We start from the raw sequence: 18,379 nt of genomic DNA, 5'->3' as shown, positions 1-18,379 counted from the left end.
GTAATGAAAAGTATACTATAACCTTCTCAGGAGTATGAAGAATAACTGTACCAAGTTTCGTTAAAATCTGTCAAGTAGTTTTTGTTTCTATTGTGGCGACATCTCTACGCCACTCGTCACAACATCCAATCAAACAACTACTGTCAATCATCGCGAAGAAATTGACGCGCTTAACCAATAGCAGCGAAGAATCTAAGACGCGATTTCAAAGATTTCACGGATTGGAGCTATATATACAACCTCCGACACAACATCGTTGGAGCCGCGGTTCCCCAGGCATAACACCTAGCCTGGCGGAAGATCTTCCCTTTGGTGGCGGTCGAACCGAATCATCGCTTCCGCTACACTATAAAGAACATGCAGACAGACAGACAAAAATTTTACTGGTTGCATTTTTGGCATCAATATCGATCACTAATCACCCCCTGATAGTTATTTTGAAATTATATTCCATGTATAGAATTGACTACTCTACAGATTTATTATAAGTATAGATATAACCAACCAATAACCAATCAGCCTATTATATAACTCCATAATCTCGGCGATACTACGCCTAGTTAAGCCTCGTGCGTCCGTAACTTTGACACTCGGGTTACGTTTCAATTACATTTGTAAGCTTGTTTAATGAAAGTTTTGGAGCCACTGACGTGAATCAGACACAGACGATAAAAAAATCATTAAACAAAAATGGCGGCAGTAAACCGCACCGTCTGACTGACTATTCCTTCTCTGCTGTGCTGTTTTCCAGCGTGTTATTGTTACCAACCTTTTTGTCTGAAAAGAATATTTAGTAGATTTTGGCCTAGTGCTATGTGTTTCTGTGCATTGATATTACAAGAAAGCTGAATTAATCTCGTGTAAACAAACACTCGACATGGATCAAGACGATGAAATCAAATCTGGTTATTTGTTATTCCCTGCCGGGGGAAATATGTTCAACAAATTTCCCAAAAAGGTAAAAGCATACATTCTATTTGTAATTTTCATCTTTGTTCAGTTATTTATCATGATAAAGCTATCTTTAATCACGTAGTACATGCCCCTTACATTTTCAAAATGAGTCACACAACGCGTATTTTATAAAAGCTTACCGCTCAGTATCCTCTACATAATTTTGTAATGGAAAATTAATTAAGAATAATACTCTTAAAATTGATGATATTATTTTTATTTTGCAGAAAAACTGGCAACAGAAATATTGCATCTTGTTCAATGCAAGCAAACAGGGAATTGAACGGCTAGAAATTTATGACAATAAAGACGAGGTTAACACTGGTGCCATCCCCAAGATTATAACTCTTGAGAATTGTATAAAAATAACACATTCTAGTCCAAACACTATTACTATTCTTACTAAGTCACACACTCAACAAATCAGTGCACAATCAGAAACAGAAACCAAGGAGTGGGTGCATGCTCTGCAAACAGTAGCATTTAAAGGCAGAGACTCTTGTCCTATAAGTTGTGATGAAGATAATGATCTATATTGTTCATCCGGAGAAGGAATATTCTCTGTGAAAATGTGTCCATCTGAGGCTTCTACTAGGTGTGGATTTGAGCCAACTAAGTATCTTCTACTCTTAACTTCTAACACCATTGAATTGAGAGACATAAGTGATAATAAATTATATGCTACATGGCCTTATAGGTACATTAGGCGGTATGGTTACAGGCAAGGTAAATTTACATTTGAAGCTGGTCGAAAATGTGATACTGGAGAAGGAATATTCCACTTGGAACATCCAAATCAATCTGAAATTTTTAAATGTCTTTCATTGAAGATGAAAACCATGAAGCAAATGATAGGAAGTGATAATTTGAATAGCCCAGAGCATGCCGAATTTAACATCCAGCACAGTGCTAATTTATTCCCTGGATCTAGAACACCACTTATCGCTGCTAGACCTGATGACTTGAACTTAAGTTCTTTGTCTTTCAAAACAAGCTCAGTGTCGTCCAGTCAACAAAGTAGCTGCACTGAAAGAGATACTGCGCCTTTACTGATGCCTAAACCTGCTTTGAAACCTAAGCCACAAAAACCACCTCGTAAGATCATCAATCTTCCCAAACACATTACTAAAGAAGTACCCAGTTCCACAGAAGACAGTAGTTTCAGCAGGTATAGTCATTTGGACAACTATGAGCCTATTGATCAAGTGAAAAGGGAACCAAGTCCGTCATCAGTGCCATATGATAAGATCGAAGTGAGAACTGAAGCCTGGAAAACATTAGGAATTGATGAACCTGAACATATTGAACACACTCCTAATTTAGGAGACAACCCAAATTGTATCAAACTTATATCCAGGTCTCAGGATAATTTGAACACACCTGGTTTGATTTTGATACCTAGCCCGGTAGTGGACCCTGAGGATGAAAATTATGATAGATTGCAGTATTTTGGTTCAACAAGTAAATTAAATAAATCATCGAGATATAAGAAAATGGAAGCGCGCCCCACAACATTGGCTTTGGGTGATCCCAAGAGTAAAGACACTTGGAATGATTATGATGAGGTGGAGAATGTCATGCAGACTGCACGGTTGGCTGATGATTCACATTTGGGATATGGTATGATCAGGAAACCCAACCCTCCAGGCCCTCAAGTACCAACAGCGGCTCAGGTCCAAGCTTTGCAAAATCAAGTAGGTTTAGAAGAAGTGAATCATAACAGTTGCAATGGTACCGACTATGCTATTGTAAGTCGTCCGAAAAGAGTGTGAGATTACTCAACAAAATTAAGACTGAAAGTGTGTGCTATAAGTTACCGAAGATGGTATCAGTATTTTATTGGCAGTTTTCGAATTCTTGTTTAGTTTAAGAGACAATGTTTTAGCCAAGTTGTAAAAAATATTCCAAAATGAGACTGTATTGCATTCCTTTTTTTTTACATTCTACTTATAATTGTAATTAAGATAAACTACGAAGTGTACATGAAATTGTATATTTTATCAACGCACAAGTGTTTTATGCATATAATGTCATTATGAAAAATGTATTATTAGTGATTATTGTGCCTTATAAGTGTAAAGATTTAATGATATACCAAGATTGTGCCAAGTTTCAAGAATCTGTATCTTATTTTTAGAAGTGCTTAAGTATAGCTGTGAAGATGTGCCTTAAACCTGTGACTGTTACAATGATAGATATATTGAACTCGCTCAGTTTTAGGCTGGTTTTGTGATATTGTATATGATAATAATTATATCAAAAATTATTAAATTTCCAGTTTGATAAATCCATGTAAGAAGGTGGTTCTAACTCTAACTATATGTTTGTGCATCTAAGTTTGCATAAATATTTTATTGCTCAAGTAAATATTTTACCACAATTTCATGTTAACACAAAGATGCAAATGTATAGTCAGGAACATCATTTTACAGACAGACATATCTCAGTGACTCGAATATTTTACTTTATTTTATACTTATCCATTGCCAGACTTTGTTTGCTGTAAGTTGACTAATATAGCCCCTTAAATGGGTGGGTGGGATAGATACATTTTTGTATAATAGATTTAAAGTTGGACCAAGCCCAATACATCTGAAAAAAACCACATCCAAACTGGAGAAATAGCTTTTGCATGATGTAAGAATAGATAAATTTAAAAAATCGCTGGTTATATAAATCCCTCATATCAATTGTTTGGCAATATTTTTAACTATGATTTTGTTATATGTATAGATTATTTGAATATTTAGAATTCGTTGCATATAAACAACATGCTGTAGAAATCTGACAACGCAATATATTTTTTGTAACCTGGCCATATTTTTGTGATTATGTAATTTGTATATGTATTGAGAGATGATATACTATGAATAAATCATTTAATCATTAAACATTTTATTATTTTACAAACACAAACTAAACCTAACTTAGAATTAATAAAAATAAATTAGTTAAAGTATAACAATAATCTGGAAATTTGTTTGAATAGACTATTGGAGCATCTACACATTTATAAAATCATACCTCACTGTTAGACAGTTGCTTTATTCATTTTATAAATGCATTCATTCATAGTTATAATAGTCCATGAAGGATCCTCACTCAGGGTGATTAAACTATAAAGTGCAAGTTACATTAGTTACTGAAATAAGAATACTAATAAGTATGTTGCAATTTAAAAAAAACAATGCTACTGAAATATTGCCAATCTGTTAAATATTCATATTTACATTGGAAATAAGTTACATCATAGTTGCACATGTTTTTAAATCTGGCGCCTTAGACCACTCGGCCAACCTGACTTTAGTTGCACATGTTAGCTCTTCAATAATGGAACATCACAGTCATCTTTCTCCAAATTCTTCAACATCTCAGTCGCTATGTATTCTAAATCTGGGGACAAGATTTTTTGCACTGTTTCTCCTTTTTCTGCTGCTATGTCTTCTATATTCTTTTTTCCATTCATGTCTGAGAACCAATTTAAATTATCAGCTATCAAATGTTTGTTTTCACAACCATCACAAATAACAATTACAACACCCTTGTAATAAGCTAGTTTTGTAATGAATTTTGTATTCCTTGTATCGCATTTCTTGCATGTAAACATGAGCTGAAATTTTCCTTCATATTGGTTGGGCGCCGTTGTTAGCGGGACTCCAGTCAGAGTGGTAGTTGATGTGCTGAAACTTCTTGGAGATTGTACTTTTGGAGTAGAAGTAGAATATGAAACTACAGGGAACCCTAGACGCCGTCCAAAATAAGAATTTCCTATGCTTGGAAAGAACACCATGTTATTCAACAGTCGTGGTGTATGATATTTTACTATGAAGTCTATCAGTGTTCTGTGCGACATTTTGTGCAGGTGCCACTGTTAACGCCTTTTTTTCCACGATGAGATGTGATCAGTCTGGTAAATGAAATGTAATAATTTGATGATGAAATACTTTTTGAAAACAGCAAAACCACCACATGAAACTATCTCATACTGTCATGATAGAACTGTCAACGTCAACCAAATTATTCATCATTTGACAGTGATTTTTTTTAGACAGTAATAATTCTTTTTCGGCAAAAATTGGTGTACCTACTGCTTAGTTACTACACACTACATAATTCTAAGAAAGAATTTTTTTTGGACGCTAAACCTAAATTAAATTTAACATCTAAAGAAACAAACGAAATGAAATTACAATTTTCATAATTATATGAGATGGCTGTTTAAGTTTTCTTTCTTGGAAACGTCAAATTTCAACCAAAACAAAACAACATAATAATCCATGAAATGAAACACATACATAACCTAACCTCATTTCATTTATATTTTAGTTAAACAAAAAATGGGAATTAAGGGCAATTAAATTTTTGTGTTGGACAAAATTGTTCGATATACCTACATGTAAAACATAAAATTTTATAAGATATTAACATAAAATTTTGAAGAAATGGAGTCACTTTGGTGTATTCCCCAATTATCCGATGAAATAATTACAAACAATGATATTTTTGATCAAACTAAGAGTGTCGCTGCAGGTTAGTAATTTACTTCATATTTGCTTAAGTAGGTGTATAATGTTACATACTTTACCTCGAATTTGAAGTCGTACGATAACTTATTTGACTATAATTAACTTTTATGATTATATTTCTGTTCACAATTCAGGTACTCAGATTAAGTTTTAACTGTGTTTCCCCATACTTATTTAAAAATAAATAACGTTTATCTTAATTGTAATGTAATAAAATTCACTCATACATACATACATACATAAAATCACGCCTTTTTCCCGGAGGGGTAGGCAGAGACTACCTCTTTCCACTTGCCACGATCTCTGCATATTTCCTTCGCTTCATCCACATTCATAACTCTCTTCATGCAAGCTCGGCGGTTTCGGGTACTTTTGACCTGAATTAGGGAATTCAATGTAATATGTATGGTTTTTACAACAATTACAAAATAATATTTCTGTTCCACGTCTGCCTGGTGGCGGACCCTGGGTTTCTCTCCAGAGAGAGACTATAACAAGACAAAATCAAGAGGATGATTCTGATTTACATTTTCAATACTGTTGCTATTATCAATCTCATAGTTCTGAGTTTTGATCTCAATTCTATTATTAAGCCAAACAGCTGAACATAGCCTATTCGTCTTTTTGAGGCTGTTGGCTCTGTCTACCCTGCAAGGGATATAGATGTTATTATATGTATGTGAATAGTTCTTACTGTTTATTCAAGAAGGCTTAAATCAAATCTGCTGTCTCTTACTATTTGTTACACCTCTAGAGTAAGCCAGGGAGGGAAAATAAGGAACAATGCGAATGTCCATGACTTACTATGTGCTCCATTATTTTTTTCAGATATTATGTCAAGACGTGTTACGCTAACACAGATAGTAGAAAATTTATCCGGAGTCCTCACACACAAGGAGCCAGAGAATAGAGAAAAAGGAATGAGATTCTTCACAACCCTACTCAAAGATCTACCAAACGATTACTTAACAGAAATAGAAGTGAAATTCATATCTAAATTCTACATAGACAGATTAAAAGACAACCATAGAGTTATACCACCAGTTCTAGAAGGTTATTTAATAATAATAGATATGAAAAATTATAGTATGAATAGTACTGGCGAATTTTTAACCATACTTTTTAGGGAGGTTCCCTGCCAGTCCCAGTTGAGGGCTGATAGATATAATTATTACATGATTATAAAGAAACTGATTGAGAGAGATGTGGATTGTAAGTAATTGTTTTTTTAAATATTTTGTTTCGAAATGTTAATCTTTAGTAGTATTATAGAGCTGTTTGAACGCGCTAATCTCAGGAACTACTGGTTCTATTTGAAAAATTCTTTTTGCGTTGAATAGACCATTTATCGAGGAAGGCTTTAGGCTATATAATATCACGCTGCAACTATAAGGAGCAAAGAAATACTGGAAAATGTGAAAAAAGAACAGTGAAAATTATTCATCCTTGAGGGCTTCAATGATGCCCAAAACAACTTTTCCACATGGACAAAGTTGCGGGCACAGCTAGTTAATTATAAAAAACAATGTGCAAAAAGAAGTGTTGGAAGGCCGCCCCCCCCTGGCAGCCAGGCTGGCCCTGATGAATTGAGGTACAGGGTGCATAAGGAACTATAGTTAAATAATTTTTATTTCTTGTGCCTATAGACACATTTGTTTTTCAATAATATCTGTTTAATGAGGACAAAATGTAAACAGACTATTTGGCTGATAAGCCAGTTTGTTTTAATAGATTATTTCATCATCCCACAATCAAAATAATTAGAATATTATAAACTAACTTGTTTCACTAAACACAGTTAAAATTATCAATGTCATCTTAGCTGTTCTTTGATTCTGTACCACATTACATTGGTCTAAGGGTTAACTTTAGTTTGACATCTGAACTACAAATCTGTTACTACATAATATTAAGTATGGGTATCATTTAAGCTATCACCAATTTAATTAGTTTTGTGTTTCTTAAATAATAGGGTTTGTCCTCAACATAGTAGATCTGTCACCAAAATGTAGTCACCAAACAATGCAAAATCAGTTCCACAATAAATCACCTAAAATCCTGAGATATAAGGTCTAGTACCAAATAAATGTTTTTGTATGTATTATAATAGGTGTGTCCTAATAAGTATTTAAGCAAACTAATTTAAAGAGATCACCAATAAATCATATTATGTCACTAGAAAATTGCATTAAGTTCAAATAAAAAATTAGGGTTGTCATCATCGTTTCAACCAAAAGATTCTGCTAATTAACTAGACTCCCAAGGTTCTAAATTTCCACTGGTAGTATAAATTATATTTAAATAAAATTTTTAGCAGAGTAGTAAATAAAACAATTAAAGTTAAAATAATCAAAATTTATTGTTGAAAATAATTACCACTGAACAATCAGCGCTGGTTTAAAATAGCTGGCTTATGGCTAGCAGAATAGTAGATAAAACACTTAATTAAAGTTAAAATAATCAATAGTTAACTACTACCCATCGTTGAGGCCGGATTGGTCAATTTTTAAAGCGCGCCAATTTGTCTCCGCCCCTTTGATCATTTTTTCATTAAAATTATAAATTGATGTATTAAATTGGTAACGAATACTATTAATTTAATATCTGAACGAAATAAAATGTTACTACTGTATTGGTGACAAAATATCAAATAAAAAGGAGTCGCAGTCAGGGATCGATAATCGATTTATTTGGTGACAGATCTACCATTCTGAGCACAGAGCTATTATTTAAGTAACAAAACTATTATTATAAGAACGAAGTTTATATTCATGTAATTCAATATAATTTTATTGGTTATCGATCTCTTATTTTACACATATATTAACATTAATTTGATAATTCATACCTGGGAACAATTTTTGTTTATCTGAGAACGAAAATATTTCGTAGCGATAGATCTATTTATTAGGTGATACAACTTGATGACAAATATAAATTTTGGTGATAGAAAATATAGTTCCCATTAAGTATTATCTTAGTTCATACTATGCTGTAAAAAACTGTTAAAAATTCATTACTTAATATTCTTTTGATCTGCTCTAGAACTTTTTAGTTTCTCTTAGTTCTTACACCTAGTTCAACCAACAGGAAAAAGAATATGACTACTCCATCTCTTTCCCATGGATGTCGTAAAAAGTGACCAAGGAATATGCTTATAAACTTGTGATTCTTCTATTAGGCGATGGACTAGCGACCTTTCACTTTTTGAATCTCAATTTTATCATTAAGCCAAACAATTGAACATGGCATATCAATCTTTACAAGACATTTGGTTCTGTCTACCCCACAATAGATATAGACGTGATTATATCTATGTATGTAACACCTAGACGAGTAAATAAATGAATAGTATGTTACAGTTCTCAATAAAAATCAGAGGTCTTGATTTCCTCACTCACCACCCGTTGCCAAACTTACAAAAATATCTGTTAATAATAATGTTCATATTGATAATGCCATTAAGGGAAAGGGTGATAACTTGGGATTCTATTTTAAGGCGATGGGTGAGCAACATTGAATCTCAATGCCATCATTGTGCCACACAGCTCAACAAAGCTATATAAAAAGAGCCTAGAGTTTCGGAAAGACGAAAGCTACGTTATTATATGTGAACCTCCTCTGAACCTCTTGTCAACAACAGAATATCCTGATGCCCTACAAACGTTACTTTTTGTACCTACATACAAATGTCACGTCTATAAATAATAATATAATAATATTCCCTTGTGGGGTAGACAAAAGTCTTAAAAAAAACTGATAGGCCATGTTCAGCCGTTTGGCTTAATGATAGAATTGAGATTCAAATAGTGACAGGTTGCTAGCCCATCACCGAAAAGAAGAATTCAAAGTTAGCCTATCCCTTAGTCGCCTTTTACGACCTCCATGGGAACGAGAGGGAGTGGTCCTATTCTTTTTATTATTGGTTTTGGGAACCACACATCACAACTAACTTTTCTAATTGCAGATATGAAAACCTTAGGTCCAGATTTCGTCTATGGTGTGATATCGGCAATGGACGGCGAAAGAGACCCTAGAAATTTACTATTCCTATTCCATTTCTTACCAGAATTCCTTGTGAACATCCCCCTAGGCCACTTAGTCGAAGAAATGTTTGACATCATATCGTGTTACTATCCAATTGACTTCCATCCATCTCCTGATGACCCTGCAGCGGTGTCCAGGGAGGATTTGGCTGCGGCTTTGTGTCCATGTCTGTCTGCGGTGCCTGAATTCGCTGAGCATTGCTTGGTGTTGCTGGTGGAGAAGTTGGACTCTAGTTTGAGATTGGCCAAAGTGGATTCGTTGAGACTCCTTGTAAGTATCTGAATTTGTTAGAAAATATGTATGTTAATTTACTATATTTTTTCTCAAAGGATTTTCTGGCGTCTGTTATGGTTGTATATTTATGTTGTACTTTTCTCTGAGGCCGCGTCGGGGTACATCCTACGATGGTGTCCCAAAAATGGAGTAATCATCCAAAAAATATCATAATACCGTGCCGTGTGGTTCCCGGCACTATTACAAAAAAGAATAGGACCACTCCATCTCTTTCCCATGGATGTCGTAAAAGGCGACTAAGGGATAGGCTTATAAACTTAGGATTCCTCTTTTAGGCGATGGGCTAGCAACCTGTCACTATTTGAATCTCGGTTCTATCATTAAGCCAAATAGCTGAACGTGGCCATTCAGTCTTTTCAAGACTGTTGGCTCTGTCTACCCCGCAAGGGATATAGACGTGATCATATGTATGTATGTATGTAATATCATAATATTGAGATTAACCTAATGTTTCTTGTGTGTTTCAGGCACAAAGCTGTAAAACTTTCAAACCAGAAAGTTACGTACCCTTTACAAAAACTCTGTGGTCCTCGATACAAAGAGAAATAACGCATAAAACTGACGATGAACTGAAAATGGTCGCGCACGAGGCATTGTCTGCTCTTGTCGCGAATTTAGCGACATCGGCAGACACAGATCAAGCGTTTGAAAATTTCGTAAAAGGAATTATTATTTCAATGCAAACAGCTATTGCAGAGTCCAAAACGGTCGCACAATTTGTTCAAGTTGCAAAGGTTTTGCTTACTACAGCAAACGCGTCAAGAGCGTCGTGTATTATGATACTGAAGTCTATGATACCAGCAACTATAGCGTATTACGGTTTTAAAACTTCTCCTAAATTGCAAATAGCTAGTTTGGATTTTTTATCAGATTTGTACGAATTGGGCAAGCATTGGGATGTATTGTCGGAACTTGAAAATGAAGTTAAAGAAATACCAGTGTTATGTTTAACCGCTGTTAGTAAAACGACCAAGGAGTACCAAATGGCCGGTTTTAGAACTTTGGTCAAAGTGCAAAACGTTTTGGATAGTAATTTAGTGTTGCCATTTGTTGAAGTTCTTACGCATAATATTCAGTACAGTCAAGACAGTGATTTGCTTGCAGTTAGCGTGGAAACTGTACACGCTATTGCAAGAAAGTATCCTGAGTTGATAATGAATTTAGTAGTTATAGGAAAATGTGACTTGGAGAATTTGACGCAAGACAAAACCGGTTTACAGAAAAGGTTGAATTTGCTTACCAACTTAGCGAGTATTGATGAATTTACTAAAGTGATTCTAGAAGAAATGCTTAAAGTTATAACGAGTAACGACGCCGAAGCAGATAAAGTGGTTGAGGCATTGAGTGAGAACATGTCGAATACTAGTTTGTATACAGACGAGAAATTAATAAAAATCGAAAGTGATCATGGATTAATAGATTCTATAATAAACTGGCTTCTCAAAGAAATACAGCGGCCTCACGAGTCGTTGTCACATGGATTTAATTTGATAGCGAATACGATAAGCAGTTTATCGTGTGAGAAACAATTGAAAATGTTAGCTAAACATAGTCCAGATCTTTTAGAGAAATGTAAAACAGAGGAGGTCTATTACCATATATTACAAAGTCTGTATATTTCATTGCATCAGACAATTTATGAGGCCAAATTTGAAGAGATATTGTCAATGAGTTTGGATTTAGCTCTGAATAGTGAGAAGGAAGTGATCAGGACAAAGGCTTGTATATTAGTGGCACATTTCTTGAACAAAGCGGAGTCTGGGCAGAAATTTGAGCTTTTGTATGAGATTCTGAAGAATTACTTGAGTAGTTGCAGTAGGAACAAACAGGAATTGTGTCCGCGCCTCATAGTTCTTTACAGTTGGATAACTAAGGCGTTGATAATGAGAGGACATGATATGTTTGTGTTTTGGCTCCAAAAGGTGAGTGTTTCATTAAGTTTTTGTTGCTGTTACTGGTAAGTAACCTAATAAAATGTAGGTCACCACAGACATTATCTGTTGTGATGGCCTCTTGTTCAATTTATTTGATTCAATACCTTTTGAATATCTGTGCCTTATAATTTTAGTTGGCAAATAAATGAATTTGATTTTATATTCATGCCCCTATAAACACGGTCTTGGTAAGTCAGGTGTTTACAAAGCGACTCTCGTCTATTTTCTGCTATCATTGCAGGACTTTTAGGGATCATGGTTAATCTAGTAATTGAATGTGCAGGTTACCTCACGATAATTTTCTTTATTATAAACATATCGATTAGCAAACAATACAATGATTATAATAACAAGTAATATTTGAAGCTTGAACTGCGAGAATAGCTAGAGAACGGATAAATACGTTTATAAACGAAGGATACGTTTATAAACTTGGCATTCTTCTTTTAGGCAATGGGCTAGTATTCTGTCACTATTTGAGTCTCAATTCTATCATTAAGAAAACCAGCTGAACGTGGCCTTTCAGTCTTTTCAAAACTGTTGGCTCTGTCTACCCCGCAATGGATATAGACGTGATTATATGTATAGCTAGATAGAACTCTTTACTTAAACATCCTTTCTCCAATTTTCAGATAGTATCCACACTATCGACACCGGAATATTGTCATCAAGGCTCCGACGCAGTGCGCCTCATCATGACTGACTTCTCAGAATGTCTGAACACGAAGCATCATTGCCGCGTCAGTCTTCTATACAAACAGAGAATGTTCCAGACGTTCTCGACGTTAACTGAGAAATTGACGGTAGTTGAAGATTCGAAAGAAGCGTTCCTGTTGAGTTGGGCGTATGTGTTGAATGGAGTGCCCAAAAGTGTACTTAAGAACCAAGTTATCAAGGTAAATAATTGTGATGATTTTAATTGTAATATTTTTAGGCGATTCGAAGTTGCCAACTCGTTAACTAAAAAACTACTAACCACAAAATGTGTTTATAATATTTAAATTTGTGTATTTTTAAGCGTGTGTTAAATGTGTTAAAATATGTTTAAAATATTACGACCTAAATAAAGAGTATAAACTTGGGATTTTTCTTTTATGCAATGGGTTATCAACCTGTCACTATTTTAATCTCAATTCAATCATTAAGCCAAACGGCTGCACGTGTCCTCTCAGTGTTTTCAAGACTGTTGTCTACCCCGCAAGAGATATGTATGTATGTTTGTACATTCTCTTCCTTTCCAGATTACGCCAGTAGTTATAGACGCCTTGACATACGACAACAAGGATCTGTTAGTAGTTATGACGGACGTCCTCAGCTATTTTGTACAATTACAACTGCCTTTAGTCGCCGACAGCTTGCAAACCGTGCTGCCTAGGCTGGTCAATCTGACCAGATATGCTAACTCTATGGTAAGTCATATATATAATATACAGTAAAAATATTTTTACTGTTGTATTATTTTTTTTTTATAGTTATATTATATTATTAAAAAAATAATTTATAAGTATATATATATATATATATATATATATATATATATATATATAAAACTAGTAACCGAGTATGAATTTGAAAAATAAAGAAAATTGTCTGTTTGTATGTTTGTTTGTTCACGCTTATCTTCGGAACTACTGAACGTATTTTAACGAAACTTTTTTTTTTATATTTTTCTGTCTATTTTAGCCAGCCGGCCAGTATTTGGCATCCTCATTTTAGTCAATTTTTTCGTAAATTGTCCATGGCGACGTTAGGATAGAACTTTCCCATCGATTTTTTATTATGTATATGTATGTTATCAATATTTGATTATTTCAGGACGTAAGAATAAAAAGCCTCCAATGCCTCTACGACATCGCCAATTCGTACCGAACAAGCCTGCTGCTACCGCACAAGCAAGACATATTAATTGATTTAGCGCCATCTCTTGACGACAAGAAGAGACTCGTCCGCAATATGGCGGTCAAGGCCAGAACCAGGTGGTTTTTAATTGGCGCCCCTGGAGAAGTTAAAGATAATTAATTGTTTGTGTTAAAATTGAAATGTATTGTATTTTTTTTAAATATTAAAAGAAAGAAAAAAATTGAAAATAGCAATATCCTACATTAATACTGAGCTTCTGTTTTGTGCGCACGATGTACTAATATAAATTAAGGAGCAGAAAACATACAAATAGGCAAAAATATACTAATAGGTAAACCCTTTTATTTGGCGATAAAATAGTATATTGTGATACGGCAAAAAAGTTTTTAGTTTGTAACCTATTGTTAAGAAATAAACAAGCCCTTAAGAATATTCCAATGTTTTTTTCAAATTAGTCGTTTTTTATTAAATCTTTTGGTTGCACTTTTTCTACGTTACAAATTCGTTTCTAATATATATTACTTATTTGTTGAAATTCTTGTACTACTATTCTTTTCAAAGTTTATATTCCTATTAAGTGTTGCTATAATCAACAAAATATTGGAATTCTTTGTAGTATATATAATATACATTGTTATTTAATGACGAAATAATGTAAAAATTACTTGTATGTTCTGATCTGAAGAATAATTTAACGCACCATGCTGTAAGATGTATGTAGGTATGTATGTCCATACATTGTATTTTGTTAAATTGTGAACATATTGCAATAAATTATATACATAATTTTAGCAATTGTTTTATTATAAGTTTTAATTAATTTTTGTTCCTCTTTTTGAGACCTCTTCAATAAATCCTGGATTGGGTGATACAAGTTTTTACACGAAACTACTCCTATCTGACCTCTGCAACCTCAGCAGGTAAACCTAACCCGTATTGGATCGATGGTTACACAATGCACATCCAGTTGCCTGAATGTGCAGGTTTCCTCATGATATTTTCCCTCACCGTAAGAGCATCGGTTAGTATTCAAACGAATGTACATAATTAAAAAAATACTAAAAAGTATCTAGCTAAAATACTCAAAGATTCATAAAATTGGGTCATCGTCGTCCAATATTATCCTATTTAGGGTAAACCTGTAAAATAATTCCAGAGATAGGTCCGAGATTAGGACGGACAAATCCTGCCCACTAACAATTTGATTTACATTTGCATAATCCGTTATCGCAGTGGGAACATTTGCCGCACTTTAGATGTTAATGAGGGATCTTGGTAAGTCAGGTGTTTACAAAGCGACTCTCGTCTAATCTCTGCTATTATTGTAGGGGTACCTAACCCTTTCTGGATCATGGTCATGGTGAGGAAACGGGTTTCCTCACGATAATTTTCTTTATATTATAAACATATCGGTTAGCAAACAATATACCGATTATTATAACAAATAATATTTGAAGCTTGAAGTACGAGTATAGCTAGACCAAGGAATAGGTTTATAAACCTGGCATTCTTCTTTTAGGCAATTGACTAGTAATCTGTCACTATTTGAGTCTCAATTCTATCATTAAGAAAACCAGCTGAATGTGGCATTTCAGTCTTTTCAAAACTGTTGGCTCTGTCTACCCCGCAATGGATATAGACGTGATTATATGTATAGCTAGATAGAACTCTTTACTTAAACATCCTTTCTCCAATTTTCAGATAGTATCCACACTATCGACACCGGAATATTGTCATCAAGGCTCCGACGCCGTACGCCTCATCATGACTGACTTCTCAGAATGTCTGAACACGAAGCATCATTGCCGCGTCAGTCTTCTATACAAACAGAGAATGTTCCAGACTTTCTCGACGTTAACTGAGAAATTGACGGTAGTTGAAGATTCGAAAGAAGCGTTCCTGTTGAGTTGGGCGTATGTGTTGAATGGAGTGCCCAAAAGTGTACTTAAGAACCAAGTTATCAAGGTAAATAATTGTGATGATTTTAATTGTAATATTTTTAGGCGATTCGAAGTTGCCAACTCGTTAACTAAAAAACTACTAACCACAAAATGTGTTTATAATATTTAAATTTGTGTATTTTTAAGCGTGTGTTAAATGTGTTAAAATATGTTTAAAATATTACGACCTAAATAAAGAGTATAAACTTGGGATTTTTCTTTTATGCAATGGGTTATCAACCTGTCACTATTTTAATCTCAATTCAATCATTAAGCCAAACGGCTGCACGTGTCCTCTCAGTGTTTTCAAGACTGTTGTCTACCCCGCAAGAGATATGTATGTATGTTTGTACATTCTCTTCCTTTCCAGATTACGCCAGTAGTTATAGACGCCTTGACATACGACAACAAGGATCTGTTAGTAGTTATGACGGACGTCCTCAGCTATTTTGTACAATTACAACTGCCTTTAGTCGCCGACAGCTTGCAAACCGTGCTGCCTAGGCTGGTCAATCTGACCAGATATGCTAACTCTATGGTAAGTCATATATATAATATACAGTAAAAATATTTTTACTGTTGTATTATTTTTTTTTTATAGTTATATTATATTATTAAAAAAATAATTTATAAGTATATATATATATATATATATATATATATATATATAAAACTAGTAACCGAGTATGAATTTGAAAAATAAAGAAAATTGTCTGTTTGTATGTTTGTTTGTTCACGCTTATCTTCGGAACTACTGAACGTATTTTAACGAAACTTTTTTTTTTATATTTTTCTGTCTATTTTAGCCAGCCGGCCAGTATTTGGCATCCTCATTTTAGTCAATTTTTTCGTAAATTGTCCATGGCGACGTTAGGATAGAACTTTCCCATCGATTTTTTATTATGTATATGTATGTTATCAATATTTGATTATTTCAGGACGTAAGAATAAAAAGCCTCCAATGCCTCTACGACATCGCCAATTCGTACCGAACAAGCCTGCTGCTACCGCACAAGCAAGACATATTAATTGATTTAGCGCCATCTCTTGACGACAAGAAGAGACTCGTCCGCAATATGGCGGTCAAGGCCAGAACCAGGTGGTTTTTAATTGGCGCCCCTGGAGAAGTTAAAGATAATTAATTGTTTGTGTTAAAATTGAAATGTATTGTATTTTTTTTAAATATTAAAAGAAAGAAAAAAATTGAAAATAGCAATATCCTACATTAATACTGAGCTTCTGTTTTGTGCGCACGATGTACTAATATAAATTAAGGAGCAGAAAACATACAAATAGGCAAAAATATACTAATAGGTAAACCCTTTTATTTGGCGATAAAATAGTATATTGTGATACGGCAAAAAAGTTTTTAGTTTGTAACCTATTGTTAAGAAATAAACAAGCCCTTAAGAATATTCCAATGTTTTTTTTCAAATTAGTCGTTTTTTATTAAATCTTTTGGTTGCACTTTTTCTACGTTACAAATTCGTTTCTAATATATATTACTTATTTGTTGAAATTCTTGTACTACTATTCTTTTCAAAGTTTATATTCCTATTAAGTGTTGCTATAATCAACAAAATATTGGAATTCTTTGTAGTATATATAATATACATTGTTATTTAATGACGAAATAATGTAAAAATTACTTGTATGTTCTGATCTGAAGAATAATTTAACGCACCATGCTGTAAGATGTATGTAGGTATGTATGTCCATACATTGTATTTTGTTAAATTGTGAACATATTGCAATAAATTATATACATAATTTTAGCAATTGTTTTATTATAAGTTTTAATTAATTTTTGTTCCTCTTTTTGAGACCTCTTCAATAAATCCTGGATTGGGTGATACAAGTTTTTACACGAAACTACTCCTATCTGACCTCTGCAACCTCAGCAGGTAAACCTAACCCGTATTGGATCGATGGTTACACAATGCACATCCAGTTGCCTGAATGTGCAGGTTTCCTCATGATATTTTCCCTCACCGTAAGAGCATCGGTTAGTATTCAAACGAATGTACATAATTAAAAAAATACTAAAAAGTATCTAGCTAAAATACTCAAAGATTCATAAAATTGGGTCATCGTCGTCCAATATTATCCTATTTAGGGTAAACCTGTAAAATAATTCCAGAGATAGGTCCGAGATTAGGACGGACAAATCCTGCCCACTAACAATTTGATTTACATTTGCATAATCCGTTATCGCAGTGGGAACATTTGCCGCACTTTAGATGTTAATGAGGGATCTAGGTTTTTTAGTTCGTTCTGCGTCACGTATTTATTAGATTATGTAACATTTGAACTTAGTTTTTCAGTGTTTATCTTTTTTTTTTGTACTTATTTGCATTGTAACTTGCCTGTATCAGTAATAGTCAATCAAAGCAAGTGATAAGACTTATGAAATTGGAATTCTTTTATAGATTTGCTAGCACACATAGTCAAGTTTCAGTCATACTATCTATACTAATACAGCATATATACGTAGTAGGTAGGTAGTAGGTAGCATTTATACGTAAACCTTGAATCTCTGTTCTCTATAAAAAAACTGCATCAATCCGGTGTGTTTTAAAGATCTAAGCCAACATTCAAGCAACTGCTATAAACTATGTAGTGATTATAAATGCGAAAGTGAGTTTGTTTGTTACCTCTTCAGAGTTTTACTACTGAAACGATCTGCATGAAATTGTGCATACATACAGTGTTGACTACCTATGAGAAGGATGCATGCTACTTTTTTTTCTATTTAATAAGAAATCTGAAACATTAAAACGATGTAGTCGTTACTACGTATCTAATTCAGAGGAAGTCCCTTGGC

The 18,379-nt window shown here is 33.9% G+C and overlaps 3 protein-coding genes across 4 annotated transcripts; 2 read left to right on the top strand and 1 right to left on the bottom strand.

Moving 5' to 3' along the window:
• Positions 1–622: 622 nt before the first annotated feature.
• Positions 623–3,811, top strand: LOC106137381 (docking protein 2). The gene is made up of 2 exons (XM_013338198.2): positions 623–958; positions 1,182–3,811. Exons 1-2 carry the CDS (start codon positions 878–880, stop codon positions 2,724–2,726), a joined length of 1,626 nt encoding a protein of 541 aa, XP_013193652.1. The 5' UTR covers positions 623–877; the 3' UTR covers positions 2,727–3,811.
• A 5-nt stretch (positions 3,812–3,816) lies between these two features.
• On the bottom strand, positions 3,817–4,948 carry LOC106137382 (DNL-type zinc finger protein-like). Its single transcript, XM_013338199.2, has one exon. It carries the CDS (start codon positions 4,805–4,807, stop codon positions 4,271–4,273), a length of 537 nt encoding a protein of 178 aa, XP_013193653.2. The 5' UTR covers positions 4,808–4,948; the 3' UTR covers positions 3,817–4,270.
• A 211-nt stretch (positions 4,949–5,159) lies between these two features.
• On the top strand, positions 5,160–17,301 carry LOC106137383 (MMS19 nucleotide excision repair protein homolog). Of its 2 annotated transcripts, none has more exons than XM_060945468.1 (7): positions 5,160–5,484; positions 6,309–6,692; positions 9,448–9,797; positions 10,289–11,743; positions 15,317–15,580; positions 15,926–16,093; positions 16,494–17,301. In XM_060945468.1, the coding sequence occupies exons 1-7, from the start codon at positions 5,397–5,399 to the stop codon at positions 16,695–16,697; spliced, it is 2,913 nt and encodes a 970-aa protein (XP_060801451.1). In that variant the 5' UTR covers positions 5,160–5,396; the 3' UTR covers positions 16,698–17,301. The 2 variants fall into 2 exon arrangements, with proteins under 2 accessions (XP_060801451.1, XP_060801450.1); XM_060945467.1 differs by lacking the exons at positions 15,317–15,580; positions 15,926–16,093; positions 16,494–17,301 and adding exons at positions 12,388–12,651; positions 12,997–13,164; positions 13,571–14,370 and having other exon boundaries at positions 5,167–5,484.
• Positions 17,302–18,379: the final 1,078 nt, after the last annotated feature.

This window comes from Amyelois transitella, chromosome 8 (genome assembly GCF_032362555.1).
Source record: "Amyelois transitella isolate CPQ chromosome 8, ilAmyTran1.1, whole genome shotgun sequence".
NCBI lineage: Eukaryota > Metazoa > Arthropoda > Insecta > Lepidoptera > Pyralidae > Amyelois > Amyelois transitella.
The sequence above is the reverse complement of the archived record's forward strand: the minus strand, read 5'-3'. Positions and strand labels throughout refer to the sequence as shown.

Excerpts from the sequence above, each read along its gene's own strand:
- LOC106137381 (XM_013338198.2), top strand. The coding sequence starts at position 878 with ATGGATCAAGACGATGAAATCAAATCTGGTTATTTGTTATTCCCTGCC. Across the intron at positions 959-1,181 it reads TCAACAAATTTCCCAAAAAG|AAAAACTGGCAACAGAAATA; the intron begins GTAAAAGCATAC and ends TTTATTTTGCAG.
- LOC106137382 (XM_013338199.2), bottom strand. The coding sequence starts at position 4,807 with ATGTCGCACAGAACACTGATAGACTTCATAGTAAAATATCATACACCA.
- LOC106137383 (XM_060945468.1), top strand. The coding sequence starts at position 5,397 with ATGGAGTCACTTTGGTGTATTCCCCAATTATCCGATGAAATAATTACA. Across the intron at positions 5,485-6,308 it reads AACTAAGAGTGTCGCTGCAG|ATATTATGTCAAGACGTGTT; the intron begins GTTAGTAATTTA and ends TATTTTTTTCAG. Across the intron at positions 6,693-9,447 it reads GATTGAGAGAGATGTGGATT|ATATGAAAACCTTAGGTCCA; the intron begins GTAAGTAATTGT and ends TTCTAATTGCAG.